Raw genomic sequence first — 27,938 nt, 5'->3', positions numbered from 1 at the left:
GAGATGTTCACAACATTTTATTAAAGTACAAAATTGTTGGAATTAAGCTGAATAGAAAAACATAGTAAATATTTACAAAAACATTGATAATACCACTCAGGTCACACACATGTAACAAATACAGGAAGGTCTTAAAAAAGTTGACAAGTGGAAAATCTGGAGATTTCTCAAAATGGATAGAACAGTTAGTTCACGGCTCGGTTTGGCATCAACGTAATATGTAAGATCTCTGGAGTGAATGTTGTCCCCACTCCCTGTGATCTAGCGCCGCCTAGAAATTTTGTTCTTGGGGACATTCAGACTCAGGCAGCCAGAGGGGTTAAGTCAAGAATTGAGATAATCTACGTTATGGTCTAAATTTCTTCATCCTGTTGACTGTGTTGAGGTTCTGTAGACACAGTCATGGTTTTTGCTCAGCTTCTGTTGATATTCAGATGGATGCAAAGAACATGAACAATTTTCACTGCTTAAACAAAAATTCAGCAGATAAAAGGCTGAGAGGAATATTTGATATTGGAACTACATAAAGTCTATCTAATGGAAAATTATCTACACAACTAAGATAAAATAGAGATTTAATCATGCCTAATCTCATATTTACTGAATGTAGGCAGAGTAGAAACTTTTAGGTCAAAATGCTCTAAGTTTAGCTTAATGAATGGTCAAAATACATTATGCTGAAGTGACCATAGAACGATCTCTGGAGGCCAGAAAAACTTAAAATCAGATTTAAAAGGAAAACAGACTCAGTACATACACAAAGCAGAGAAGAAAACAACGCCCACAAGACAGTCACGACTTAGACAGTATTAGAAACATTAAGGGCCACTTGGGTTCTACACACTTCACTTTGTGGTTCTGAGTTCAGTTACCTTCCCCAAACTCAACTCGCAGGGGAGGAGATTAAGAGGTTCAGGTAACTTTAAAACCAGTCTTGGGCTCAAAGAGGCCATTACTTAAAAGAATCACCTCACATCTTAAAACAGATCATCTTCATCTGATTCTTCAAGGTACTTAATTGGCTTCTTGGTCCGTCCAGATTTTGCCCGAGAAGCCACAGCCAAGTCTAAGTCCAGATGGAAGTCATCGCTCTCCCCCTTGGGTTTCTAGAAAAGAAAAGCTCAAGTAATTTGCACAGTGTCAACCTGACAGCAGAAAGTCAATGCAAGAAATGTTTTGACAGACTATAACTCAAGGACTTGTCTATTATCTTTTATTTTATTTTAGTTTTTTTTTTGTCTTTTTGCTATTATCTTTTAATAAATAGTTAGAAGAAGATCCAAGGCAACTCCCTCGTTGACTAATTATCTGCACATTTAACTTTTTACAGCTACACCACATCGAGTAAAAGGCATAATGGATTATGAGATTAAAATTTATTTTCTTAAAAATGTGCCAAATTATTAGGAGCAAAGCTTGGTCATGTGTTTCAAAACATCTACAGCAAAGGGACTGACTAGGATAAATACCTTGCTTGTGACTGCTTTAGAAATCATTTTCTCGAAATTAGAGTCGGAATCATCAGAAGTGGATGGCTTCCTTTTGCGGCGACCCTTAGGTTTGGGGGGATTAGGCTTTTTAGAGACATCAGAATCCAAGTCTGGATCCTTTTTGGCTCCTTTCGGTGCAGCCCTTTTTTTGGCGCCTGTAGTAGAGGTGGAAGACTGACCTGCAAATCAACACAGACATTGATCATGGCCAGTCGTAGATGAACTGTGGGGAATTGCTGGCACTGAACTTTGTTCAGCACCCTGCTGACTGCTTATGTTTACCATAGGAAAAGACAACCTAATAGAGGTGAAACTATATTAGAGAATCAAAGTTATTCTTTTTTTTTTTTTGCTATTTCTTGGGCCGCTCCTGCAGCATATGGAGGTTCCCAGGCTAGGGGTCTAATTGGAGCTGTAGCCACCGGCCTACGCCAGAGCCAGAGCAACGCGGGATCCGAGCCGCGTCTGCAACCTACACCACAGCTCATGGCAACGGCGGATCGTTAACCCACTGAGCAAGGGCAGGGACTGAACCTGCAACCTCATGGTTCCTAGTCGGATTCGTTAACCACTGCGCCACGCCACGATGGGAACTCCCAAAGTTATTCTTAATCTGATTTTTTAGGGCCACACGCATGGCATACGGAAGTTCCCAGGTCACACTGGAGCTGCAGCTGCTGGCCTACACCACAGTCACGGGCGACACTGGAGCTGAGCCTCCTCTGCCATGTCTATAACTCATGACAATGCCAAATCCTTAACCCACTGAGTGAGGTCGGGGATCGAATTTGCATCCTCACAGACACAATGTTCGGGTTCTTAACTCAGTGAACCACAATGGGAATTCCTAATAGGATTTTTTTTGTAGGTCTAAGCTTCATGTTAAACATTTGCAACTGTTTGTAAGGCCTATCATCATAGAAATAAGCTAAGATAATGCTTAATGTTTTAAGAAACATGCTATTTTTAAACCTTTTGACTAGCAATTTTGATACTAAAGACCTAAAGATTTGTTTTCATTTGAAAAAGGCTTAGTTTCAATAACAAAATAAAAAATTGAAATTGACTTGTAGTAGCCGGTTAGTTAATCCCAATATTAGCCCATCTCAAAGATTTAGGCTCACTTTTTGCTGCTGTCTTCTTCACTGTCACGTTCTTCTTAGAAACAGGTTTTATAGTTTCAGTTACAGCTGGGAAATCAGCAACCGGAGAGCTTGGAGAAGGCGGTACATTATCCTTGGCATCGTCGGCGTCAAAGTCTGAGACTTCAAATAGGAAGGAAAAGAGTCATCTGAGCAACATGTGAAAATCTGTTTACTGCTTTTGTCCCTGCTCTGAATTCCTAGTTAAACACTAAGTCTTAAATAGTCTCTTCTGGAGTATTTAAAACTCATAACTTCGTTCTAATTTCTGGCTTCTTCGTCAGCAAATAATTATTTTTTTGTATCTCTAATACCTAGCAAGCACATCACTTTTAGTATATTAAATGTAGAAGAGATTTATGTACAAATCTAAACCTAACAACATCAATGTAATGCTAGCAAGAACACACATATATTCTCAAAGGAAGGACGTGGATAACGTAGTCTGGATGGGAAGCCCGTTGGACATGAGTGTGCCGGTCGAGCAGATGTCTGTTTTTGCCTAAATACTTACCTGATGGGGTACTTTTCTGTGGCTTCGGTTCTTTGTTAGTATGTCTAGAAAAAAAAAATTAACATCCTGATAACAATTCTAAATGTGTCAAAGAACAAAGAACATACCATCTGCTACTGTAAACAAACATGATAAAATCCGTAATAGAGAGAATACTTACTTAGGGGAAGTTTCGGCCTTTTGTGGACTAGTATCTGATGGAACAAAATCTTCATCTCGAGTTTTTTCATCAGCATCTGAGAAATCTTCATCTGAATCCAAGTCCACTGTGAATTTGGTTTTCGCTATTAAAATATACATATACAAAGAATCAAAGAGGATAATAGAAGTATTTAATCCATAGACTAATATAACAATTTGTGAAGATCATAAGCTTTTCTAAAAGATGTTTTAGTTTCTCAAAAATTTAATATAATTGCTGCTATGAGAAATTTAATATGATTGCAGCAATTTCTGGGATTAACTGCCCTGAAATACATTGACTATTCAAATCTTTCAACATATGCAGCCTGTTCTTCAGTTTTCCTTACCTGCTGCTCTCCGTGGCTCTTTTTCTCGTGGAGGGACATTGAAATTACTTTCATCACTGCTTATATCTGATTCTGAATCAGACCAGGGGTTTCTCTTCTTTGCTTTCTTAATTGGTTTAAATGGCAAAGTAGTTTGTTTCTTTGTCTTGGTACCTGGAACAGGGAGATAGGAATTATCCACACCATCTATCTATCACCCATCCATCCTCCAAACAGTTATTGAGCTCTGTGCTGGTACTCAGTGGTGAACACGATGGTGAATACAATGGTGAACAATGGTGAACAGAAATGGACGTAGTCCCTCTTCCTGTGGAGCTTATAGCTTCGTCATCTAATCCTATAAATAAATAGTGTGTTTACATAGGGTATGTAGGGCTTTTCCAAGAAAGAGATGCTTGAGCTGAGATGTGAAGTTTAAATAGGTAACTAGCTAAAAGGAGACAGATGATGAAACATTCTAGTTCATGTACAAAGCCCTGTGAGAAAACATAGTGCATTTAGGAAACTGAAAGAAATCCATTATGGCTGGAAAACAGAAGTCTGGGGGAGAGTGGCTGGTCTTATTAAGGATTTAGTTCCTGTTGGGGTTAAGAACCCGACTAGTATCCATGAGGATGCTGGTCTGATCTCTGGCCTCGCTCAGTGGGTCAAGGATCTGGCTTTTCTGCAAGCTGCAGTGTAGGCTGCAGATATGGCTCGGATCTGGCATTGCTGTGGCTGTGGCATGGGCTGGTAGCTGCAGCTCCAATTTGACCCCTAGCCTGCGAACTCCTGTATGTCACAGGTGCAGACATAAAAGGAAAAATAAAAAATAGGTGCAAGATCAGGGAGTTCCCGTCGTGGCGCAGTGGCTGACGAATCCGACCAAGAACCATGAGGTTGTGGGTTGGATCCCTGCCCTTGCTCAGTGGGTTAACGATCCGGTGTTGCCGTGAGCTGTAGGTCGAAGACGCGGCTCGGATCCTGAGTTGCTGTGGCCCTGGTATAGGCCGGCGGCTACAGCTCCGATTCGGACCCCTAACCTGGGAACCTCCATATGCTGCGGGAGCGGCCCAAGAAATGGCAAAAAGACAAAAAAAAAAAAAAGGTGCAAGATCAATAGAAGGTTATTGTAGAAGTCAAGGCAATGGAGACAATTCAAAGGGAAAATGGCGAGGACCAAACCTTGGGGGGCATTTAATGGCTGAGTAAGAAGTTTAAAGTCATTAAGTCTTGTTAATTCTTTTCCCCACATGTCTCTCCCACCCACCCTTTGCTATTTATTTCCTTTATCGAGGCCCAAAGATGAGGAGGACTGTCTCCTTGTTGGTCTGTATAGTCCTTTCTTCATATTCTAGTCAGTATCTATTCCATATTTCTTAGTTGAATCCAATCTTATTATCCTCCTCCAACAACTTGGTAACCCTCCTTAATCTTGTTCAACTGCTTTCCAGTATAAACCTTCCCATTCTCTTGCAGGAGGGGGGGGGCCCTTCTCATTGTCCTCTATACATTATATGACTATTTTCCTTCTCCTAATCTGGAAAACCTAAATCTTACCCAATATTTACGACTCTAACTAAGTTTTACACCTTTCACAAAGCCTCTATAATCTACATGTATCCACACTGACATCTCACCTTGCTCTAAATCTCCACAAGAGTTAGTATGTATTGCTTCACCTTCTTTCCTTTCTTTCTTTCTTTCTTTTTGTCTTTTAGGGCTGCACCCTCGGCATATGGAGGCTCCCAGGCTAGGGGTTGAATTGGAGCTGTAGCCGCTGGCCTACACCACAGCCACAGCAACACAGAAACCGAGCCACATCTGTGACCTACACAATTCACGGCAACGGTGGATCCTTAACCCACTGAGTGGGGCCAGGGATCGAACATGCATCTTCATGGTTTCTAGTCTGATTCGTTACCACTGAACCAAGACGGGAACCCCCAGGTCTCCAACTCATTTTTCTGTTTTCCCACCTTGTCAGCCAGCTCCAAAGCTGAGAAATGACAGGAACTCCCTCAATGGAACAGTTTAAATGGGTAAATTTGGTATGTGAATATCTCAACGAAGATGTTAAAAAAAAAAAAAAAAAGTAGATACTCAGTAAAGGCATAATCTGTTTAATTTACTGAGTGAGTGTTAGATAATATCCAAAGCATGGTATTGAACTCTCCAGACAATATAACGTGACTAAGATGTGGGCACTGCCTGCAAGAAGCTTTATATAGGAATATACATATTTTCAAACCTCCTATTTGGCTGGAAAGTGAAATCTAATAAACTGAGCATTTTCTTTAGATTCTAATGAGGTATTTCATTACAAAATGATCTCTTCCAAAATAAATCAAATTCCAAGGACAACATTAGGGAGGTTCAAGTACACTTCAGACACAGCCCTTCCTGACGTTACTCAGCAAGAACTCAATGAACATCTATGTGGAATGTACTAGGTAACAAACAGAATTTCATCTCAATTCTATACCATTTTCCTCGACATGTTTTAATACCTGGTTCTCTTTTCTGTTTCTTCTCCAGTCTCTGTTTTAGACCCTCTACTTCCATCCCATCCTCTTGAGGGCTTCCTTCAGTATTTTCACTCTAAAAGACAAAAATGGCCAAGTTCTGCCATCTTATTATTTGGAATAATGTAAGGTCAAATATATATCTGGTCAAAGAGTGATTTTTTTTTTTTCCTTTCCATTTTAGTTAAGAGCTCAGAATAAAGGTAAGAGTATGACTTTTTCAAGATACTTAAACATTAAAAAAATCAGGCTCATAAGAAAGGAGTTATTATTAGTTTGATAAATTCAAAACTATGGGATTGGAAATTTTATAATTAGCTCAGTTAAATGCTTAAGGTATTTTATGGATAATGCGTTCAAGAGTATTACCTTGATTTTCTTTTTGATTTTCTTCTCTGCCTCTGCTTTCATCTCTACAGTCACTCGGGGGATGACTCTTTTTCCACATGGAGAAGGCAAAACTTCTGCCATTTGTGTTTTTTTCCCCTTTGCTTTTCCCCCTTTCCCAGGAAGTCCTATTTGTTCATCTTGTTTTTCCTTTGCTTCAACAGCCTACAAAAGGTTGATGTGAGAAAGCAATTTATAAGCTAATAAAGACATTACAGCATCAATGCTGCTTTAGAGAGACAGAATAAAAGGCAATGACTCAACCAATTTCGATTTATTACATTTTAAGATACATTTGTGATAAGCTGTTCTATAAAGTATACCACCAACAATAGTGAAGTTATAATTAAGGCACACTTTGAAAAATGTTGGAGATAGAAGATGGGGTTCTACACATGATTCTACTATTTAACCTTTGAGGATAAAATGGGGTACTAGATTGAGGATAAAATACATACGTACATGTATACATATTTGTAAACTCAAATAAGAAATAAGAATGTGATTCCACTAATGCACACTAAGCCAATCGACTGATTACAAGTCAGACTCCAAACTGAAGTGCAATAATATAAATCTGTACATCAAGCCTTTTCGCTTAGTTTGTGAAATACTTTTTCCTTTTGGTCTTATCCATAGCATGTGGAAGTTCCCGGGCCAGGGAATCAAACTCCCGGCCTCAGCAGCAACCTGAGCTGCTAGTAACAGCACCAGATTCTAAACCTGCTGGGCCACAAGGGAACTCCTAAAATACCTTTTCTTATGTTAAGATGTTGAAGAACAAACAATATTAGCAATTTTGGTAACAAGGGATCTTCTGAAACTACCAATTAGCTAACCCTGAAGGAAACTGTCTTTGCCCTTTTTAGGTTTACTTGGAGGGACTGGGTTGGTGTTCTTCTATCCAGAATTTAAATTCTCTTTATCTCCTCAGTCCCAATAGGTCAAAAAATCAACTCCTGCCCTTTCTCTTCTTTGTCCAAAAACTTCTAGCCAGAATGTTTCCTGGCATCATTTACTTTATTCTAACTAGTTCCTAACAATCTATTATTTTATGTTATCTTGCAATGTTTCCTCTTGCCTCCTTTTTTTTTTTTTTTTTGTCTTTTTGTCTTTTGTTGTTGTTGTTGTTGTTGCTATTTCTTGGGCCGCTCCCGAGGCATATGGAGGTTCCCAGGCTAGGGGTTGAATCGGAGCTGTAGCTGCCGGCCTACTCCAGAGCCATAGCAACGCGGGATCCGAGCCGCGTCTGCAACCTACACCACAGCTCACGGCAATGCCGGACCGTTAATTCACTGAGCAAGGGCAGGGACCGAACCCGCAACCTCATGGTTCCTAGTTGGATTCATTAACCACTGCGCCACGACGGGAACTCCATAACATGGGTGTTATAAACTACACACCTCCAGCTCTTCAATAAAAGCAGCCAAGTCTTCTTTCCACAAATCTGATGGACTCTTTCTCTTTAATGTTTCTAGTTCTTGCTCCTTTATAAGTTAGAAAATTAAAGAGTTAATTTATGTGTATAAACAGCATTTTCATAAAGCACACAATTTACTTTCACTGCTAGAATACAACTAAGCAATGTGTACCATCCATCAACTCACTTTTTCATTTCTTAGTTTGCACAGTTCATCTTTCTTTTCCTTGGTTAGATACCAAAGAGGCATATCAAGAAGGTAGTTGAAGGTTGGTCCAGAATCTGCTACAGAGTCACTCTTGTCAGCTTCCTTTTCATTGTCACTTTCTTCATTTTCTTCTTCATCTGGAACCTACAGGAGGAATTAAAATGTAGCTTTAATAGAAAATGTGAAACACAGACATTAGACTTTAACAACACAGAAAACGCTAACCACATTACCTTTTGCTGGGCTTCTTTCCAAGCCTTCACAGGATCCGAGTCATATCCCCTCTGAATCAGAACTTTAATTAATTCTTTCTTAGGCTTGTTTTCTATTTAAAACAAATATGAACAGAGATAATGGTTTTAAGCAATATTTTAGAAAAGGGATAAGGATTTACAACATTAGGTCAAAAGATTAAAACTGGAAATTAAACTGTCCTCTTGCATAAATTTGTACATTCTAGTGGATAACCAAGTCTTCTCTCTAAACCACTGACAAATGTAAATTACCACAAGGGGGCAGTCAAACCATACATGAGGCTGTGATCCAATGGCAACAGAAGACAATCAAAACCCTTAGACTGTTATTGACTTCAGTTATATTCCCTGGTCTTTATAAAGTGGGTGAGTTTTTAATGCCACCCATCCCCATCCAAACATTGATTTCTCTTGATTATGGTCCTCTATAATGCATTTGTTCCCTGTTTTCTATAGTACCCCTCTTCCAATGTCTACTACAGTCAATTTGTTAGACTTTGGGGGATATTGAAAGTCACTAGCTATAACAGAATGAGGTTCGGAGTACCACCTTTCAATTAACTTGACATAGGTCACAGTTTTAGCCCCTCTGTTTTTATTCCTCAAGAAGGCTGGACAGTCCCTATTATTTCCTAAATTTCAGTCAACTAAGTATAATCTTTACCTTTTATTTTTCTATGAGTCATATTCAAGATTACTCATTTTAGCTTTGTCTTAAGCAAAATCATCTGTGAAATCAGGGGACTAATACAGCACTGTTACCGTATTTAAAAAAATCCACGCAGGGAGTTCCCGTTGTGGCTCATTGTGTCAAGAACCCAACTAGTATCCACAAAGATTCGGGTTTGATCCCTGGCCTTGCTCAGTGGGTTAAAGATCTGGTGTTGTCGTGAGATGTGGTGTGGGTCGCAGACGCAGCTGTGATCCTGCGTTGCTGTGGCTCTGGCGTAGGCTGGTGGCTACAGTTCTGATTAGACCCCTAGCCTGGGAACCTCCATATGCTGCGGGAGCGGCTCAAGAAAAGGCAAAAAGACAAAAAAAAAAAAAAAAATCCTGTGATCACTACTCATTCATGTTGTCATGCTTTGGGATTTAATACTATAAGCCAAAGTTATCTGGCTTTCTTAGCCCCGGCCAGAGTTGAGCCATTTCTTTTAACCTTCCAGCTTTAGTCAAAATTATTTTCCTCCTGGTTACTTAAACTCTGACATAGGTGCTTTTAAGACACGGGACTTTTTCAGGGACCTCTTCTAGCTCTTTATTCTCTTCCTGTTTAAAGGCTAACTAAATCTTGATTTCTAAAGATGCTCAATCTAGGAAAAGCTATCTCTTTCAAACTCTAAATGCTTAATTAGGTATTTGAAAGAAAGGCTTATATGCAGACAGCAGAACTAAATGGATTTTGCCCTCCCTCCCCACCATTACTCTTACTAAAAATGTTTAAAGGAAGTTAAGCATGATTATAATTTTAGTACAGGCAGTTATTGTTCTAAAAACATACCAATGATTATTTTGCCATCTATTTTCTCTAAGATAAAGCGAGCCTGATTGTTCAGTTTAGCAGATTCAGCACCAAGCATTCCCAGAAGCCATTCTTTTCTTAATCCATAATATTTAAGCCTGAGTTCAAAGAAGTCTCTTAGAATATCCAACACTGTGTCGTATTTCTTTAAACAGCCTACATGATCAAAAAGCACCTAGAAAAGAAAAACAAGATTAGTGCCAACAAATAGGTAAATTGGCTAAGCTTTAATCATTTAAGAGAAATTATTTTATTCTTTGAAAATATAAAAGTAGACTAAGATACCCTTTAAAAATACATATTATTTGTTAATACAAATGGAAACATGTATTTCTCATAAAACAAGACACACCATAGAGTTGCATGTGAGACTGGTTTGCAGCTTGAAGACTTTGTGTAGTCCGACTCTCTCTGCCTCTGCCAGTTTTTCTTCAGTCATCTTCACAACAAACTTCACAGTGGTGTCTGTGTGGTACTCCCTATAATCTGTTATGAGAGGGGGTGTCTTCTCAGTGCCATTCAACATGGGCTCTAGAACCTGCTCCTTATACGTCTAAAGAAAGAAAGAAGCATTTCGTAAGTTTCTAAAACACAAGCTCCTGAACATTCAACAAACATTAATACAAAAATTGTTTCCCTGATCTCAAAAAATAAACCCATAATTACCTGGGTCCATGTTCTGATGGGAAGCTCGGAGATTTCAATAGTTGTGGAATTAAGAATAGCCACTTCACCACTAATCACATACTGATTTGGAGCCAGCTCTTCGATAGTACCTTTGAAGTTCTTGTAACTTGGAAGCTAAATATTTTAAAAAAGAATGTTTTCTGAATGTGCTACTAAAAAGCAGAAATCAAAATAGCACTAAACAATAAATCTAACATTAAAGCATGAAATAAATTTTACATTGGTGTTCTCTTTAAATATATCATCTGCTGAACTGAATAGCTACCATTGGCAAAGGTTCTTCTCCATCCATCAACAGTCTGATGTTGTTCACAACTTCACGAACATCAAAGTTGGGGATTTTGCAGGACCACCCAGTACCAATTCCTTCAGCGCCATTTATCAGCACCATGGGTATAATAGGAATGTACCATTCAGGTTCAACACGTTGGTTGTCATCATATAAAAACTTCAATGTGTGATCATCTTTTGGTGGAAATAACAACCGAGCCAAAGGACTAAAGAAAACAAAGAATGTTATTTTAAAAAAACATTGGCTTTGACACAACTTTCATGGAAAGAACATGACATGTGTTATCTCAGATGCATACATGAAAACTGCCTTGACTTTAACATGCTGACTAGTATTCATTTATTAATATTTATTGAGTGCCTTCTACATGCCAGGCACTGAATATATAAAGTCCCAGCCTTCAAGGAGCTCAGTACAAGGAGATATTCTAGTACAGAGAGATAGCCAATGAATGGACACTTTGTCAGGTGGTGTGGGGTAAATGCTAACATAGAAAAATAAATTAGCTAAGATTGTCCCAGCGCTTCCCCCACAACCTCAGCTCCAGAGGGTCCTAAGGAATGGTAGGTACCTTCTGATAGGATAACATTTGAGCAGAGAAGAAACAGAGAAAGAGCCATGTGGGTAACTGAAGAAAAAGTATTTATTGCAAGCAGAGGTCCCAATTAGTCAGAGGCCCTGAAGAAGTATGCTTGGCATGTCTCACTATAGGCAAAGAAGCCAGGTGTGTTTGGAGCCAAGACAGTATGAAAAGGAATCAAAAGATTTGGTGAGTGGAAGCACAGGGCCTGGTTTGCTAAAATAGGGCTTTAGTTTTTCTCTGAGTGAAGAAGTTGAAAGGCTCTGAATCAGAGTAACCTATTCAAAAAAATTAATCGGCTGCCAAAACAAAGAAAGATGATAGACTGTGACGCTCCATATGAATAAAGTGAATGGGGTGGCTTAGCATTTTTCCAATGCAGAGCCCATAAGATTTGTTGATGAATTGGATACAGTGTGGAGGAAAGGAGTCAAAGGCAACTCTAAGTTTTTAGCCTGAGAATTAGAAGGATGACATTCTTTTTTTTTTTTTTTTTTTTGCTTTTTAGGGCCATACACATGGCATATGGAAGTTCCCAGGCTAGGGGTTGAATCAGAGCCGCAGCCCCTGGCTTACACCACAGCCAGAGCAATGCAGGAGCTGAGCCAAGTCTGTGACCTACACTACAGCTCACAGAAACACTGGATCCTGACCCACTGATTGAGACCAGGAATCGAACCCACATCCTCTGGGATACTAGTCAGATTTGTTTCTGCTATGCCACAATGGGAACTCCCAGAAGGATGGCATGCCATTCATTTACTGAGCCAGGAATATTAAGGATGTGATTTTGGACTTATGTTTGAAATACTTATTAGACATCCAAGAAGTACATGTTGGGAGGGAGGCTGTACAGAAAATTTAGAGGCTGGAGTTCCCGTTGTGGCTCAACAGACCCCACTAGTATCCATGAGAATGCAGGTTCAATCCTTAGCCTTCTCAGGGGGTTAAGGATCCGGTGTTGCTGTGAGCTGTGGTGTATGTCACAGACATGGCTTGGATCTCATTGCTGTGGCTGTGGCGTAAGCTGGCAGCTGCAGCTCTGATTTGTCCTCTAGATTGGGAACTTCCATTTGCTGCAGGTATAGCCCTAAAAAACAAAAGAACAAAAAACAAATATATACATATATATTTAGAGGCCAGGGCTGGAGCTATGGGACTGGATGTATGAGGTATGATCCACAGATAGGAGGGCAGTATAGTCAGTGGAAAGAGATCTGATGACAAAGCCCTGGGGCAGGCTGGTATGGGGAGATGAGTAGGAGCCAGCAAAGAAGACTAAGAGGGAAGAGAACTAACAGTCTGGTGTCTTGGAGGACAAAGAACAAAGAGTTTTAAAGATGAATGATTAACTGTATCCTATGCTGTTGAAAGGTTGAATGACAGCTGAAAACTGACCATTCATAATGTACATTCCATAGACTTGTAAAGGAAGTAAAATTTCAAACTTGTGTTTAAGAAGAATCAAGTTGTTTTTTATTCAGACTCAAACTCTACAGATGGGTTTCTCAACCTTGGTACTACTGACATCTTGGGTCAGATGAAGGGTGCTGTCCTCTGCATTACAGAGCGTTTAGCAATATCCCTGGCCTCTGCCCACTAGATGCCAGTTCTGTGGCTCCCCTGGTCATGACAATCAAAAATGTCTCCAGATATTACTACATGTCCCCTGAAAGGCAAAGTCTACCCTGGTTAACAACCACAGCTTCATAGGAGAAAAAGAGAAGAAAATATAAGAAATGGGAGTAAAAAAATTTTATGATTTGGAGTTCCCATGTGGCTCAGCAGGTTAAGAACTAGGCACTGCCACTGCAGCGGCACAGGATCCCTGGCCTGGGAACTTCTGCATGCTGCGGGTATGGCCCACAACAACAACAACAAACCCACCAAAAAATCACAGAACAAAAAAACTACAAACCAAAACCAAAAAACAAAGCAAACAAAAAAAGCTATTTATAATCTGCCAAGGAAACAATACTTCTAAGAGACACAAAGTTCAAGCTATCAAACTGAAATGGAATTTTGACTTTCTGCTCATTGAAAAGAGTAGCATATTAAACTTTAATAAATTCATTTAAAAAAATTAATATCCGGGAGTTCCTGTCATGGCGCAGTGGTTAACGAATCCAACTAGGAACCATGAGGTTGCGGGTTTGGTCCCTGTGCTTGCTCAGTGGGTTAACGATCCGGCGTTGCCGTGAGCTGTGGTGTAGGTTGCAGACGCGGCTCGGATCCCGCGTTGCTGTGGCTCTGGCGTAGGCCAGCAGCTACAGCTCCGACTCGACCCCTAGCCTGGGAACCTCCATATGCCGTGGGAGCGGCCCAAGAAATAGCAAAAAAAAGACCAAAAAAAGACAAAAAAAAATTAATATCCGAGCATCTGCAACAAAGACATATTTTCTGATTAACTGAATTTAAAAATTTTTGGTCAACTAAATGTCATAATACTTCAAAATTGGAAATGGCAATTCACTGAAAATTGGAAGCATACCCACCTGAGCATTGTGAAGATGTATCGAGGACTAGCAGAATCCTTGCCACCATGCAACCTGGTACCAAACTGACCAATGGGCTGTAAGAGGTTCAGATTATTGCTACCCACAAAATTCTGAGCCAAATTGATAATGGTCATCATAAGTGACATCTGGGGGGGAAAAAAGATTCATTAATCTTATCTGTAGGCTTTTAATAATAACTGTCTGATTATGACTATGCCTCACTATACTCCTGTAAGATTTTATGAAATGTAGATCTTTATTGGCTTTTTACATATGAAAACATAACAGAAGTAGTATCTAAACCCAAGACTTCTGTCTCCAAGCTCTGGGCTCTTGCCTTACATGGTTTTTATCATCTGACTCAACCTTAAAGGCATAGCTCTTCTCTTCACCCTCAGCAGAATGAAATATTTCCTTCTTTGTGTTAAAACATTTTGCTCATTTCTATTCTAGCATGTATCACTCTATTCTACCATTTTGTATGTGTGAGAGAGAGAGAGAGAGAAAGAGATAGTCATATGGTTAAACTGTGATTTTAACTCCTTAAAGGTAGCAAACATATGATTTATCTTTGTACACTTGGTAGATGGTAAGCATTCAACAAATGTTTACTGTGTGAACATTTACTGAGTAGCCCATGTATATATTTTTAATTTTTTTCTTTTTTAGCTACCCCACGGCATATAGAGTTCCTGGGCCAGGGATCAGATTCAAGCCACACTTGCAACCTAAGTCGCAGCTGTGGCAATGCTGGATTCCTTAACCCACTGTGCTAGGCTGGGGACCGAACCTGTGTCCCAAGACACCACCAATACCATTGTGCCATAGCAGGAACTCCTAGCTGCTATATTTTGATTGAAAGCAACAAGCAAGGCAATCATTACCTTTAAAGTTCTAGAAACTTACAGGCAACCTAATTCTTTAAAATTGTTTTACATCAATGCAAAAAAAGCAACTTCAATCACAAAATTAAAAAATGAATATGTAGGAGTTCCCATTGTGGTTCAGTGGTAACAAACACCACTAGTATCCGTGAGAATGTGGGTTTGATCTTTGGCTTTGCCCAGTGGGTTAAGTCTCCGGCGCTACTGTGAGCTGTGGTGCAGGCCGGCAGCTGCAGCTCTGAGTCGACCCCTAACCCACAGACTTCCGTGTGCCACAGGCACGGCCCTGGAAAAGCAAGTAAACAAACAAACAAAAACAAAACCAATATGTATGTTTGTACAAAATCAATTCAGACATATATGAAAAACTGGAAAGTTGCCCTTTCCAATTCCTAGGGATAACCAAAGTTAACAATTTGGAGCACATCCTTCAAGTATTATTCTGCCTCCTTTATTCCCTCACCTGACAATAGAACGTGGACATTCTTCAGTGTTAGCACACATAGATTTACTTAAGTAAATCTGATCCCATGTATAGATGTGTCACAATTTATAGTAATGTTCCAATTGATGGACATTTTTCATGTCTAAATTGTGGCATAACAAAGTTACAGCAAACATTATTAAACACTTTTGAATATAGATCCTTGCATGTCTTTTGATTATAGTATCCTTATATTATTTTTATAAATAGATTTGTAAGGTCAAAAAATAAGCACATTTTACAGTTTGATAGTTTTCACCAAATTGCTCTCCACTATGGATATACCAGCTTATATTTTCACCAACTGTTTGGAGACTGACTTTGCAGGTATTTCTGCTATAATGCTTTCTGGAAACATTATGGATTATGTATTTACCTCACCATGATGATAAGAGGACATCTCAGCTACTGACCCAGCTAACTGGGCCACCTTCACTTCTCGCTTGTCATTTCGTTTGAAACATGTAAACAAAACTTTTCTCTGTCCCGGTTTCAAACCTTCAAAACGAAAGAAGTGTAAATATTAATATCCTCAATTTAACCATTTCTGGGCATTGATTTCCATGTTATAATAAAAATAGACCAATAAATTGAAACTCACCATCCACCATGGATGGGATAGATCTCTCATTATCAGAATTTGAGAACAGGATAAGTTCCTTGTTTATGAAGTCATTGTATGTCAGATATGTGGTAGTTTGCCCATACAAGTAATCCTGAGAAACCAAAGAGTGTTACATGATCTAGTTAAAAATAAAAAATATCACTGGTCATAACAACGATTAAGACAAAAATAAAACAAAGGCATTCCTTAGCACTGTTATTTCCATGAAAAAAAAATTTTCTTTTTTTGGTCTTTTTGTCTTTTTAGGGCTGCAGCCGCAGCATATGGAGGTTCCCAGGCTAGGGGTTGAATCAGAGCTGCTGGCCTACACCACAGCCGCAGCAATGCCAGATCCGAGCCACATCTGTGACTCACACCACAGCCCATGGCAACACTGGATCCTTAACCCACTGAGCAAGGCCAGGGATCGAACTTGCATCCTCATGGATGCTAGTTAGATTCATTTCCACTGAGCCACAATGGGAACTCTCTCCATGATAATTCTTAAATCCCTCAAAAATAAAGATTTATGAAAAGTATTTTATATGTTTTAAAGACAAAGCGAATTTAACTGCTGCACAATTAGAAAAAAAATGCATTAACTTTCTAGTTTCTTTCAGGTTTAACACATTTATGCAGGTGTCTAAATAAGGATATACAGTTATCTATTATTAACATTTCTAGTGAAATAACTATTAATTTTAATTTGCTCTGTCAATTCTAAAAGGTCAATAAATAGTACATTTCGTGGGCTATATTAAAAAATTTTTTTGTACCTCAGGAAGGCCAAGTAACTTTCGTTGCCGTCTATCTTCCATGAAATGCGTTAACCATTCCTTTCGATCATCTATCTGTTTTTTGCTAAAGGCCTGCAAATTAGAAGATGAAAAAGATGTCACTGGTAGACAGGTTCCAAGTTATTTCTTCTATAAGAAATTAACTAATAAACAACAAAATCTCAGTTTTCTAAAATATATGCCTCCTTTCTCTGGAATATGATTACTGAAAACATTCTACTCTCTCTCTCTATATATATATATTTTTTTTTGGCTTTTCTGTCTTTTTAGGGCTGCACTCGCAGCATATGAAGGTTCCTAGGCTAGGGGTCTAATCGGAGCTACAGCTGCTAGCCTACGCCACAGCCATAGCAATGCCAGATCCAAGCCGCATCTGCAGCCTACACCACAGCTCACAGCAACGCCAGATCCTTAACCCACTGAGCAAGGCCAGGGATTGAACCTGCAACCTCAGTGGGGATCCTTAACCCACTGAGCAAGACCAGGGATTGAACCTGGATTCGTTTCTGCTGCACCACGATGGGAACTCCTCTACTCTATATTTTATTACGTGAAAATTTAAATGTTTGAAATGACCAGTTAAAGCATTGATCTCTATAACCAGAATGTATGTGTGAAATATAACTCAAACTCACCAGGCTGATTGCAGCATCATCTTCAGGACCGGAATATTTGAATTGGATACGATGTCTTTTCATATCTGCAAAGTATTCTTTAGCTTCTTTTGATGTGCTGGTACCCAAACCTACAAAAGCAAGAAAAGCAAGCTATTCCATATAATCTTGCGCCATGGTATATAACAAAACGAGACGCTCTATGAGTTTCATTACAAACCTTTGTAGTATTTGACTTTCCATTTTTTATGATTTGGTGTAGAACTCTTCCATTCTTCAAATTCAGGAAGGCTATAGAAAGCCATTTCTTGCTTGTTTTTAGATACCTAAGGTACAAAACATATTGCTGTGGGTTTCTATACTGCTGGGGTCCCTGCATACCACCATATACCACTGGGGTTATATGTGTATCTAGGGTTGAGGAGCAGGGCCTTAAAATATCCATTATGTAATCTTAGAAGTTAGTATACCTTTACAATGGGAGTGATAAATTCCTCCAGGAAACGATGTCGCAGAAGAGAGGGCCAGTTATGATGGATAAAGTTAATCAGCAAGCCTTTGATATGGGAACCGTCTTGGTCCTGAAATATTTGGAAAGCCAAAATACAAAAGAATTGCTTAGAAACTAAAATAAATAAATAAATAAAATTACGAAGGATGTACAGATAATTTGTCAAAATTTTTTCTATCGGTATTTAAAAAAATGGCTATCAAATTCAGACACACTTAAACTGTACATTTAATATACACGTAATATAAACATAATATATCTGATTAGATATGAATTAAAGGTAATGAATACAGCTTCAGGTTAATTATTTTCTTTCAGGGCAGGAAAGTAATGCAATAATAAGACAGGTTTAATTTAATCATCTTAAACAAATCTGACCTGATCTGTCATAATCATTATCTTCCCATAACGTAGAGTCTTCAATGAATCTTCATCTTCATAGTTTTTCTTGTATTGAAGACCCACAATCTTGATTATGTTGTTAATTTCAGCATTTTCCATTATCTGAAATGGATATACAGCAAAAAAAAAAAAAAAAAAAAAAAAGGTAATATTTTGTTTATAAACTCTAAAAAAAGAGAGAAATAAAATAGTATATGTTGCTTGGGTTTTCTTGAACTCTAATATTTTGTTATTAGCCTATACTTCAGTAAGTCAGAAAGATCTGTTAAGATATGCTACAATGTACCTAATTTCCTAAAATAACAACTAAGATATATTTCAGAACACTCAATGAGAGAATGAAATATGAGCATGAAGTCCTGCATTACAGAACTAGATTGAGATTCTAAAGATAGTTTTTTTATATTCTACCTGTTTATGAGAAGCTTCTCGAACATTGAGTATTTTTCCCCTAAGAGGGAAAACTCCGTATTTGTCTCTCCCAACCACACCAAGGCCTGAAACTGCCAAAGTTTTGGCTGAGTCTCCCTCTGTCAGGATAAGCGTACACTCAGTGGAATTTCGGCCCCCTAAAATAAACAAATTGATATTAACACATTTAGTTCAACCTCGAATACACTAACTCAGATACGTGATAAAACGAAAATAATTTATAATTCATAACAAATTGGCTTGGGGTAAAATGGAGCTAAGTAATTAGATACATATTTTAGCTAAAATTCTTAATAAAGCCTTAGTTTCTTAGATAAATCTCTCACGACAATTATCTTGCTGCTAAACACTGGTTTGATTATATTACGTTATTAGTGTTATATTTTTGTTTTTTAGGGCTGCATATGGAAGTTCTCAGGCTAGGGGTTGAATCAGAGCTGCAGCTGCCAGCCTATGCCTCAGCCACACAGGATCTAAGCCACATCTGCATCCTACACCACAGCTCACAGCAACGCTGGATACTTAACCCACTGAGCTGGGCCAGGGATTGAACCCACATCCTCATGGATACCAGTTGGGTTCATTCCCACTGTGCCACAACGGGAAGTCTTACATTTAATATTTTTGTTGATGATGGGGTTTAGGACATGCCACCCTCATGTAGGAGGTAACCTCCTTATACCACAAAGAAAGGGACATTCTAATCCAAGATTGAGGGTCAAGAATCTGAATCTTAGCCTTGCTAATTTTCCCTAAGTTTATTCTATTTCGCTTATAATCTTTGTCCTATCATATATTTCCACAACTTTCCATTCTTTGTCGAAGCTAGCATAAAACACTTAGGTTTAACCATTTCTTTAGGTCTTCATTTCTTTATAAATGTTCTGGTGTCACATGAAACTATACTTAATAAATTCACTTGCTTTTTTCAGTTTAATTTTCAGAGACAACCAGGAACCTAAGATGGTCGAGATGACTTTTTTTCTCTTCTACATTAAGTAATAGATCACTGTATTCTAAACATTCTTGTTTTATTTTTTTCTTTTTTGGCTGTCCCGCACTGGCATATGGAGTTCCCAGGCCAGGGATCAGATCCGAGCCACAGTTGAAACCTGTGGCTACAGCAATGCCGGATCCTTTAGCCCACTGTGCCCACAGGAAGCTGAACCCTCATCCTGGCGCTACAGAGATGCCGCCTATCCTGTTGTGTTACAGTGGAAACTCCTAACATTCTTGTTTTATACCCCCAAAATAATCATCTCAACATTATTTATAACAGCTAAAGAGTGAACATGACTTAAATGTTCATTAACAGGGGATTGGTTGCTTTTTAACAAAGTACAAATATTCTTCTGGATATTAATTGTCAAGGGAAGATACCACAGTACACTGTTAATGAGTAAAACAAATAACTGAACTAAGAGATTTAAAGTTTAGAAACATTATTAAATTTATACCTGCATCATTGGCATCATCAAGTTTGGGAATTCCTTTGATTCTGTTATGTTTTACAGCTGAACATTTCTTGTTTAACTGGACTTGGGCCTTAAATTTCACCCAGTTTAGGATGCTTTCTACAATACCACAGCCAATTGCCTGAAAATGAGAAAATTCATCTTAGGGAAGAGTTTTATCAGAAATTGAGACTACAAATGAGCCCCCATAAAAATAAAAATACTTTAAAGATGAAAAGAAGTAGAAAAATAATGGCTAGAGGGTGGCACTTCGTCCTGTCTTAGGTTATCACCACTGATGGAACGGGTTCCTTTGCGTTTATTCACTCAGCAAATATTTACTGACTACATACTTATATTGTGCCAGATACTGAGCTACATGTTTGAGATCTTGTAACAAATTAAACATGGTTCTTGTTCTCTAGGTGTTTAGTATACAAGGAGGAAGACAGAGAAAATAAAAAGTTACAAGCATGATAAGTATTATGGGTAAGTGAAAAGCATGTTATATTTAGTGAGGTGTGTCCAGTGTTGTACTGGGACAAACTTAGTTAGGGGAAGGAGTAGAAATAGAAGGCAAATGACATTTAAGACTTAAAGTAGTTAGCCAGGTGAAAAGCATTTCAGGCAAAAAAACTAGCATATGAAAAAGCCTGAAGAGGGGGAAGAATACCATGTTTCTGAGTGTTTTTTTTTTTTTTGGCTTTTTAGCAGCACCCTTGGCATATGGAAGTTCCCAGGCTAGGGGTTAAACTGGAGTTGCAGCTGCAGGCCTACGCCAAAGCCACAGCAACTTGGGATCTGAGCCATGTCTGGGACCTACACCACAGCTCACAGCAATGCTGGATCCTTAACCCACTGAGCAAGGCCAGGAATTGAACCCTCATCCTCATGGATACTGGTCAGATTCGTTTCTACTGTACTACAATGGGAACTCCCCTGAGTAATTTAAAGCCTGTAGGAAAAAACAAACAAACAAACACAGGGAGTTCCCATTGTGGTGCAGCAGAAACGAATCTGACTAGGAACCATGAAGTTATGGGTTCGATCCCTGGCCTCGCTTAGTGGGTTAAGGATATGGCATTGCTGTGAGCTGTGGTATAGGTCGCAGATATGGCTCAGATCCTATGTTGCTGTGGCCCTGGTGTAGGATGGCAGCTACAGGTCCAATTGGACCTCTAGCCTGGGAACCTCCATATGCCATGGGTGTGGCCCTAAAAGACAAAAAAAAAAAAAAAAAAAAAAAAAAATCCGTAAGAATGGAGCTCAGATAACATAGGAAAATGGTACAGAGATGAGGTTGGAAATGGCAGGGTTTTATAAGCCAAATGAAGAACTTTGGATTTAGATTTATGAAATCTAGTGGTTTGTTGAGGATTTTTACTAAACAGGAAATAGTTTTGCTTTTTAGGGGTGAAAGAGTTCCTTGTATAGAGCTCAGTGAGTATGGAGAGAACTAATTCAGTTTTGGATGTGTCCCGTGAAAGCAACTTTCGGCATTCATCGATTGGCAAGGAATTAGATGAGCTAAGTTCAGAAGTGATCTAAACTGGTGATATGCAATGGGGAAATATAGATGGCATATAGATGGTAATTAAGGGCCAAGGAAGAGTTGTTTTTTTATTTCCTTTTCAGAATAAGACGTGGGAGGAATCTTTTTTTTTCTGCAGAGATGAGAAGGGCAATGGAAAATAAAGCAAGGTGCTTCTATTTTTAATTTCCCTCTTGGTACTCACAGCTTTGATGAATTTTTCACTCAGTTGGCATGTTGATCCAAAGCTCTTGACTTGTAAAGTCATATTCTCCTTTGTCTGGGAGTCAAAGGTTGGGTTTTCAATTAAGGCATTCACAAAAATCCACATGTGATTCTTAACCTGTGGTAAAAGTTGATAGTAAATCACTAAAAACTTACTCATGCTTTATTTATAGTCTTTCTCTTCTTCCTTGACTTTAGCAAAAGAACACTGGTACATCGTACCTGATGTGCTTTTACTGCAACACCGCCCTTGTTTTTCTTCTTTACAACATCAACAAGTTTAGCCACAATCTGATCAGCTACATAATCAACATGTCTGCCACCCTAAAGAGGAAAAATACCAAATTGTAAATTCATTATCCTCAAAATAATAACAATGAAACTTTATGCTGAAGTAGCCATTCTCGTTCCTTTTCTATATTAAAAATGATAATGCTTATACATAATGATAAACTGTAATTAATAATTCAAAAATAAAATTACCTTGGAGGTAGCAATGCTGTTGACAAAGCTAATTTGCTGAAAGCCCTTTTCACTCATTGTTAAACACACTTCCCATCTGTGGTTTACTTGTTCATGGATAATTTTCAATGGATTGCCAGTTTCATCAACCTTATCCTTCAAATACAAATCTACATAGCTACGGAATCCTTTTACCTAAACAAGAATTAAAAATAATGGTTTAAAAAATTTTTTAAAGTAAATTAAAAAGCAGACTATAAAGATTTTTCAAAATCAATGAAAGGGTGTTCACGGATGGGCATTAAGAGGATGGTCATAATGGACATAAGAGGATTTCTTAGGAGATTCTTTGAGAAAGATTTCAGTGAGTTTAAACTGAGCTAACTAAAAAAACATGGTATACTGTTTTCTTTACAGGAACACATCTGAGGAAGTCTCAAAAAAAAAAATAGGAGGAAACAAACAAACAAAAAAACACTACCTTTGACAATGATCACAAACATTGCTCATACTTACTGGAAGCTTATTTCCATTCAGAAAGACCTTGACATCTTTAGTGGATCCAGCAATATCATATGCTCTTCTAACCATAAGTGCAACAATATCTTTGTCTAGGCTTTGCATTTTAAACTTAGACAAATCAGGGTGGAAGGTAATACACGTATAATCTTCTCCATTAAAGGGCTTCAGTTCCATCTCACCAGCTCTCCCCATGTTATCCATCCACGTCTATGGAAATAAAGAATAGGGATTAAAAATTCCGGTAATATCAGAGTTCTCCTGTGACGAAGTGGGTTAAGGATCTGGCGTTGTTACTGCAGTGGTTTGGGTTACTGCTGTGGCTCAGGTTCGATCCCCAGTCCAGGAATTTCCGCATGCCATAGGGGGCAGCCAAAGGAAAAAGAAAAATCAACTAAGTTCATAAACTAATACCAAATAACACAAATTTACAAGCCCTAAAAAACAAAACAAAACAAAAAAACCCCCAACACAACCAAATATATGTTTATGAATAATTTCTCATGATTTAATAACATACATTATGTTAAATTAAGCCATTTTTGCCACTATAAACTGCTATAGTACAATTCATAATCAAGGCACAAGACACCCATTTACTTGCCTGTTTGAACATTTTCTTATATTCTCTACTGGCTGTTTCCACAGTAAATTTGGTACTGAATATGTTACACAGTTTGGCTCCATAGCCATTTCGACCACCTGGGCAAATACATATGAAGTACTATTTAATTGTTATTATCTCTTAAACAGCTTTGTGTCATAATCATTGGCAATGCTATTCAATTATAGAGATTTATTCCCACACTTTTAACCTCTATGCCACAGAGTCATTTAAAAGATGTATTTCTTCAGCAACAAATATGTTCTTTATTTTCCTCAATACTCTAACCTGTTACTTTCTTTTCTTCATCATCATAGTTACTAGAAGTTAGGAGCTGTCCAAAGATGAGAGCTGGGACATACATCTTCTCAACTTTGTGTTCAACAACAGGAATTCCTTTTCCATTATTCCATATACTAATTAAATTGTTTTCCCTAAGAAAAGAAGATAGAAAAAAATTTTTTTTAAACAGATGTTAAATTAGTGTTTAATATTTTTATATTTAAATAATATTATTTCTAAAATACGTGAATTCACAAGTTTCAGTTTCTTTGTGACTCTTTTTCATGTACACCTTCTGAAATTCAGAATGCTTAGTTCCTAACACTCCTGAAACAGGAGCCATGAGGGGAAAAAAAAACGAATCCCTTTCCAACACCTGAGCAGACACTGATAATGTTGAAAAAATATGAAATTTTAAAATGTTAAGGTAAACAAAGGGAAGTGATTTATGTCCAATGGAAAGAAAAGGACAAAACTTGGAAATAATATTATTATACTACTTTTAAGAGGATCATCTGTGCTGTCCCAGCTCCCTTAGCTTTCCCACCCAACAAAGCACATTGCAAAACAAATATGAAAGGGCATTATCCATTGTAAACTTCTCTGCTTGCTAATAAAATGCTACACATTTATTTGGACTTACTTATCACTTAGTTAATTCTCACAAGACTATATTTTAGTTATAACCTGACACACTATGGTTCCTATTACAAATAGTATTAACTACAAAAAAGACTAATTAAAATTAGCTTGACGGTTTTTTTTTCTTTTTGGCTGCTCCTGCAGCACACAGAAGTTCCCTGGCCAGGGATCAACAGCACACCAAAGCAACCAAAAGCCCTTGCAGTGACAATGCTGGATCCTTAACCGGCTGTACCGCAAGAGAACTTAACATTTTTTAGAGTATGTCCTCAGCTAGTCCTCAGGAGCACTGAAGTACACCACTAACACTTATATTTCCCCAAAAGAGCCTAAAGTATCATTTATGTTATAACTGATCAGCCTAATAAAAAAGATGAAACCACACCTTGACCACCCACAAAGGGACATTTTTCCAAGCAGAAGTGTCAGATCAGATTATTCTCTATCACCACCTGCTGGCTTATTATTTGAATAGCATCATGAGAAAAAGTGAAAGCTATGGACTCCAGAATACAATTATTGGAGATGCTTACTGAAGTATTTAGGGATGACGTATCATAATGTCTGTAATTTATTTTGAAATGGTTCAGAAAAAATATAAATGCGGCGAATATGACAAAGATTGATAACTGTTGCATCTAGATGTTAGGCATTCATTTTAGCATTCTACCTTTCTGCACTTGGGCAGACTTTCATCTAAAAAAAGGGCCAACTTTACTACAAATCAAAGTAAATACAACTAGCAGGAACAATGAGCTATAAAAATAAGCAAGAGACTTACGGGTCAATTGTGACTCTAATACAAGACATTTTGGGGTCTCTTTGCTTGTTGTCTGCAGCATTGACTAAAAAGAAATAAAACACACATTTGGTAAAAAAAATTAAAGTATTTTTAAAAACATTAAGATATAGAAAGAAAAAAATCTCGGATTGCGCAAGAGTAAGATTAATGAGGTGTTAAGTTAGCAATTTTCATTCATAGTACAGTTTCTAGGAAAGAAGTCAACTTCCTAGACTTTAGTAGACTGCCTCACCTTTGCCAACTATTGTTTGAAATGATAGGAGGCCTGGCTATGGAGGGTTTGCTGGGAATATCACTTCTTAGGAAAGATCTGACCAGTAAATATTTATATGAAGGAATTTACTCACCTAGAATCTCATCGAAGATTTTGTACAAACCAGGAACAAAAGTGACTTCCCTATAGTTAATGCCAATGTCTTCATCATAAACCCACATTTGCTAAAAATAAGGCAAAGAAATATGGTTATCTTTACCATATATTTATTCTATCATCCTGATTACTGTAAAGCCTTCTGGACTATGTACTACAATACGTATGATCTCTTAGGACAGTTCCAGTAACAAAGTATATGAAGTATAGGCAGTTAATCTGGACAAGGACATATCTCAACTACTTAGTAACTACATCTAATTCGCTTGGTTTTACCTGGGTCACTGATTCCACAGAGCCAATGTAGGTGTCTGGGCGGAGCAAAATGTGTTCCAACTGTGTTTTCTTTTGATAGATTCTTTCTATAGACAATCTTTTCTTAGCCTCTTCATTTTTCTTTGTTTTGTTGACTTGCATATTTTCATTTACAGGCTGGCAATTAAAAAAAAAAAGATTGAAGAAAAGCGATTTTGAATCACAGGTTTATCAGAAACTGTTCACAAAACACCTACCACAATGATCTGCTTACACACACCATGACAAATCACACGTTTTGAGGAGGTGTGGGTGGTGTTGACATCGTTTGTGTACAAACGTGGTGGTTTAAGTTATCTGCAGCCAGGTTCCTGGGTGTCAGCTTAAATGGGCATGTTCTCTAGCCCAGCGTAACTATCTGACACGGAAATGCGTTCACATCTTAGATGCCATCCATAGAACACACCCCCTTCTTTCATCTACTCTGCACCTATTGACTGAGGGTCTACTGGGTCCCAGGCACGTAAGAGATTCTCCTTCAGCAGCAGTTTGGGACGCTATGGAGTCCACCTTTTTTTTTTTTTTTTTTTTTGGTGCCGAAACCCGGGACCGAACCATGGAGTCCACCCTTTAGGCACATTAACGTCTTGAACACAGGAGGGGCATATTTTGAGCACTCGGGCTCCGGAGTGGGAACCCCGTGCCTTGTCCAGCGCCTCCCCAGGTCAGGGAGGTCCAATCCCATTTTCAGCCCGAGGGTAGATGAGGAAAGCATCTGTCCGCGCTGCATAAAGCCCCACGCGGCCCATTATCCCACCACCGACTCCAGGACCAATTGACTCGCGTTCTCTAGAAACAGTGAAAACACAACGCCACACCCGTTTAGCTGATGTTACTTCACTATTAGCACCACAAAGGGGTCTCAGCCTCTTCGCGATCGCGCCGAGCCCAGGGGACCCGGGCCCATGCGGAACGCCGGCGCCGAGCCCGCGGCGTCGGGACCGCAGCCGAGGCACCTCCCCCTCTCACAGGCAGCAGGATTGATGCCAGGCCGCGCTGAGGATCCGCGACGCGCCCCCTTCCACGAGCTGTACCTGAAGTGGCGACACCTCCATGGTGACGGTCGTGAAGGGGCTCGACAACTCTGCGAGCGACTAAACCGGCAGGACCCTCGAGATGGTCGGGAAGCTAGCCGCTTCTCCACAGACGATCGTCGGTTAGGAGAGAGCTGCCCCTCCGTTTGAACCTTCAGCCAGCCCGCCCAAACCAGAAGAGCCAATCCCTGACGCTCTCTGACGGCTTCCTTCCCGATAAACCAATCAGAGCTAGTCTTTTATATTTACCAATGAACGGCTGAGATGGCCGGGGGCCGGTTCGAATGAACCAATTAGGCAAGGGAGGCGGAACTAGAAGATCTTTTTCAAAAGGCACCACTTGGAGTCAAAGCGGAGAGACAGACAGGGAATTTGGCCAATAAGTAGGGCTGGTTTGTTCTCGGTGTGTAGCTCTTGAGGGGAAAGGGGTTTTCTGAGTTCCAGGGTGGGAGGAAAGAGGGGATATTTATACTTCTTTGAGATCCCTGGAATCTAAAGACCGCCCTCTATCCTGAGGCGTTTTTCTTTTTCCTTTTTTTAAACGAGAGAAACGGGAGTCCCAGCTCTGTTTCTTGAGGAAACTGAGCCTGGCGATTTGGTTCAGTTTAGCAAGTCGTCTCTGGCATCTGCCTCAAACCGTCTCCCCCACCCCACACCCGCCCCATTTATTTTTGCGGAAACAAATGTGGTACAGTTGTGGTTTGGGTTTTCGTATAATCGAAGGGCATAAGAGAGACCACACAAAAGAGAGCAGCGTTCAAGGCCCCTTGAGATCGGCGTGGGGCTGTGACTGGTCGAAGAGAATAGCATAGTCAGAGCTCAGGGGCTGAGGATGGTTTAGGGGCCTTTCTAGAACTGCAGCTGTTTCCTCAGGTGGCCGCCAGGATGCACTCCTACTTGTTAATTTGCTTTCCTCCGTGTTCCCCTGAGCCCTGCAGTCCA

General features: G+C 39.1%; 1 protein-coding gene across 1 annotated transcript; it reads right to left on the bottom strand.

Moving 5' to 3' along the window:
* Window positions 1–27,153, bottom strand: TOP2A (topoisomerase (DNA) II alpha). The gene is given in 35 exon segments (NM_213884.1): window positions 1–1,106; window positions 1,470–1,669; window positions 2,615–2,755; window positions 3,147–3,190; window positions 3,307–3,430; window positions 3,677–3,829; window positions 6,166–6,256; window positions 6,550–6,732; window positions 7,971–8,054; window positions 8,175–8,339; window positions 8,429–8,520; window positions 9,951–10,146; window positions 10,324–10,524; window positions 10,638–10,772; window positions 10,924–11,155; window positions 14,026–14,174; window positions 15,773–15,894; window positions 15,998–16,112; window positions 16,777–16,869; window positions 17,433–17,542; window positions 17,632–17,737; window positions 17,882–17,992; window positions 18,301–18,426; window positions 18,736–18,893; window positions 20,214–20,352; window positions 21,947–22,084; window positions 22,189–22,290; window positions 22,450–22,623; window positions 22,945–23,157; window positions 23,552–23,649; window positions 23,840–23,985; window positions 25,257–25,320; window positions 25,625–25,715; window positions 25,924–26,079; window positions 26,997–27,153. Coding segments are annotated over 35 exon segments (4,602 nt in total). The 5' UTR covers window positions 27,018–27,153; the 3' UTR covers window positions 1–977.

The sequence above is a fragment of the Sus scrofa genome, chromosome 12 (genome assembly GCF_000003025.6).
Source record: "Sus scrofa isolate TJ Tabasco breed Duroc chromosome 12, Sscrofa11.1, whole genome shotgun sequence".
NCBI classification, from domain to species: domain Eukaryota; kingdom Metazoa; phylum Chordata; class Mammalia; order Artiodactyla; family Suidae; genus Sus; species Sus scrofa.
The sequence above is the reverse complement of the archived record's forward strand: the minus strand, read 5'-3'. Positions and strand labels throughout refer to the sequence as shown.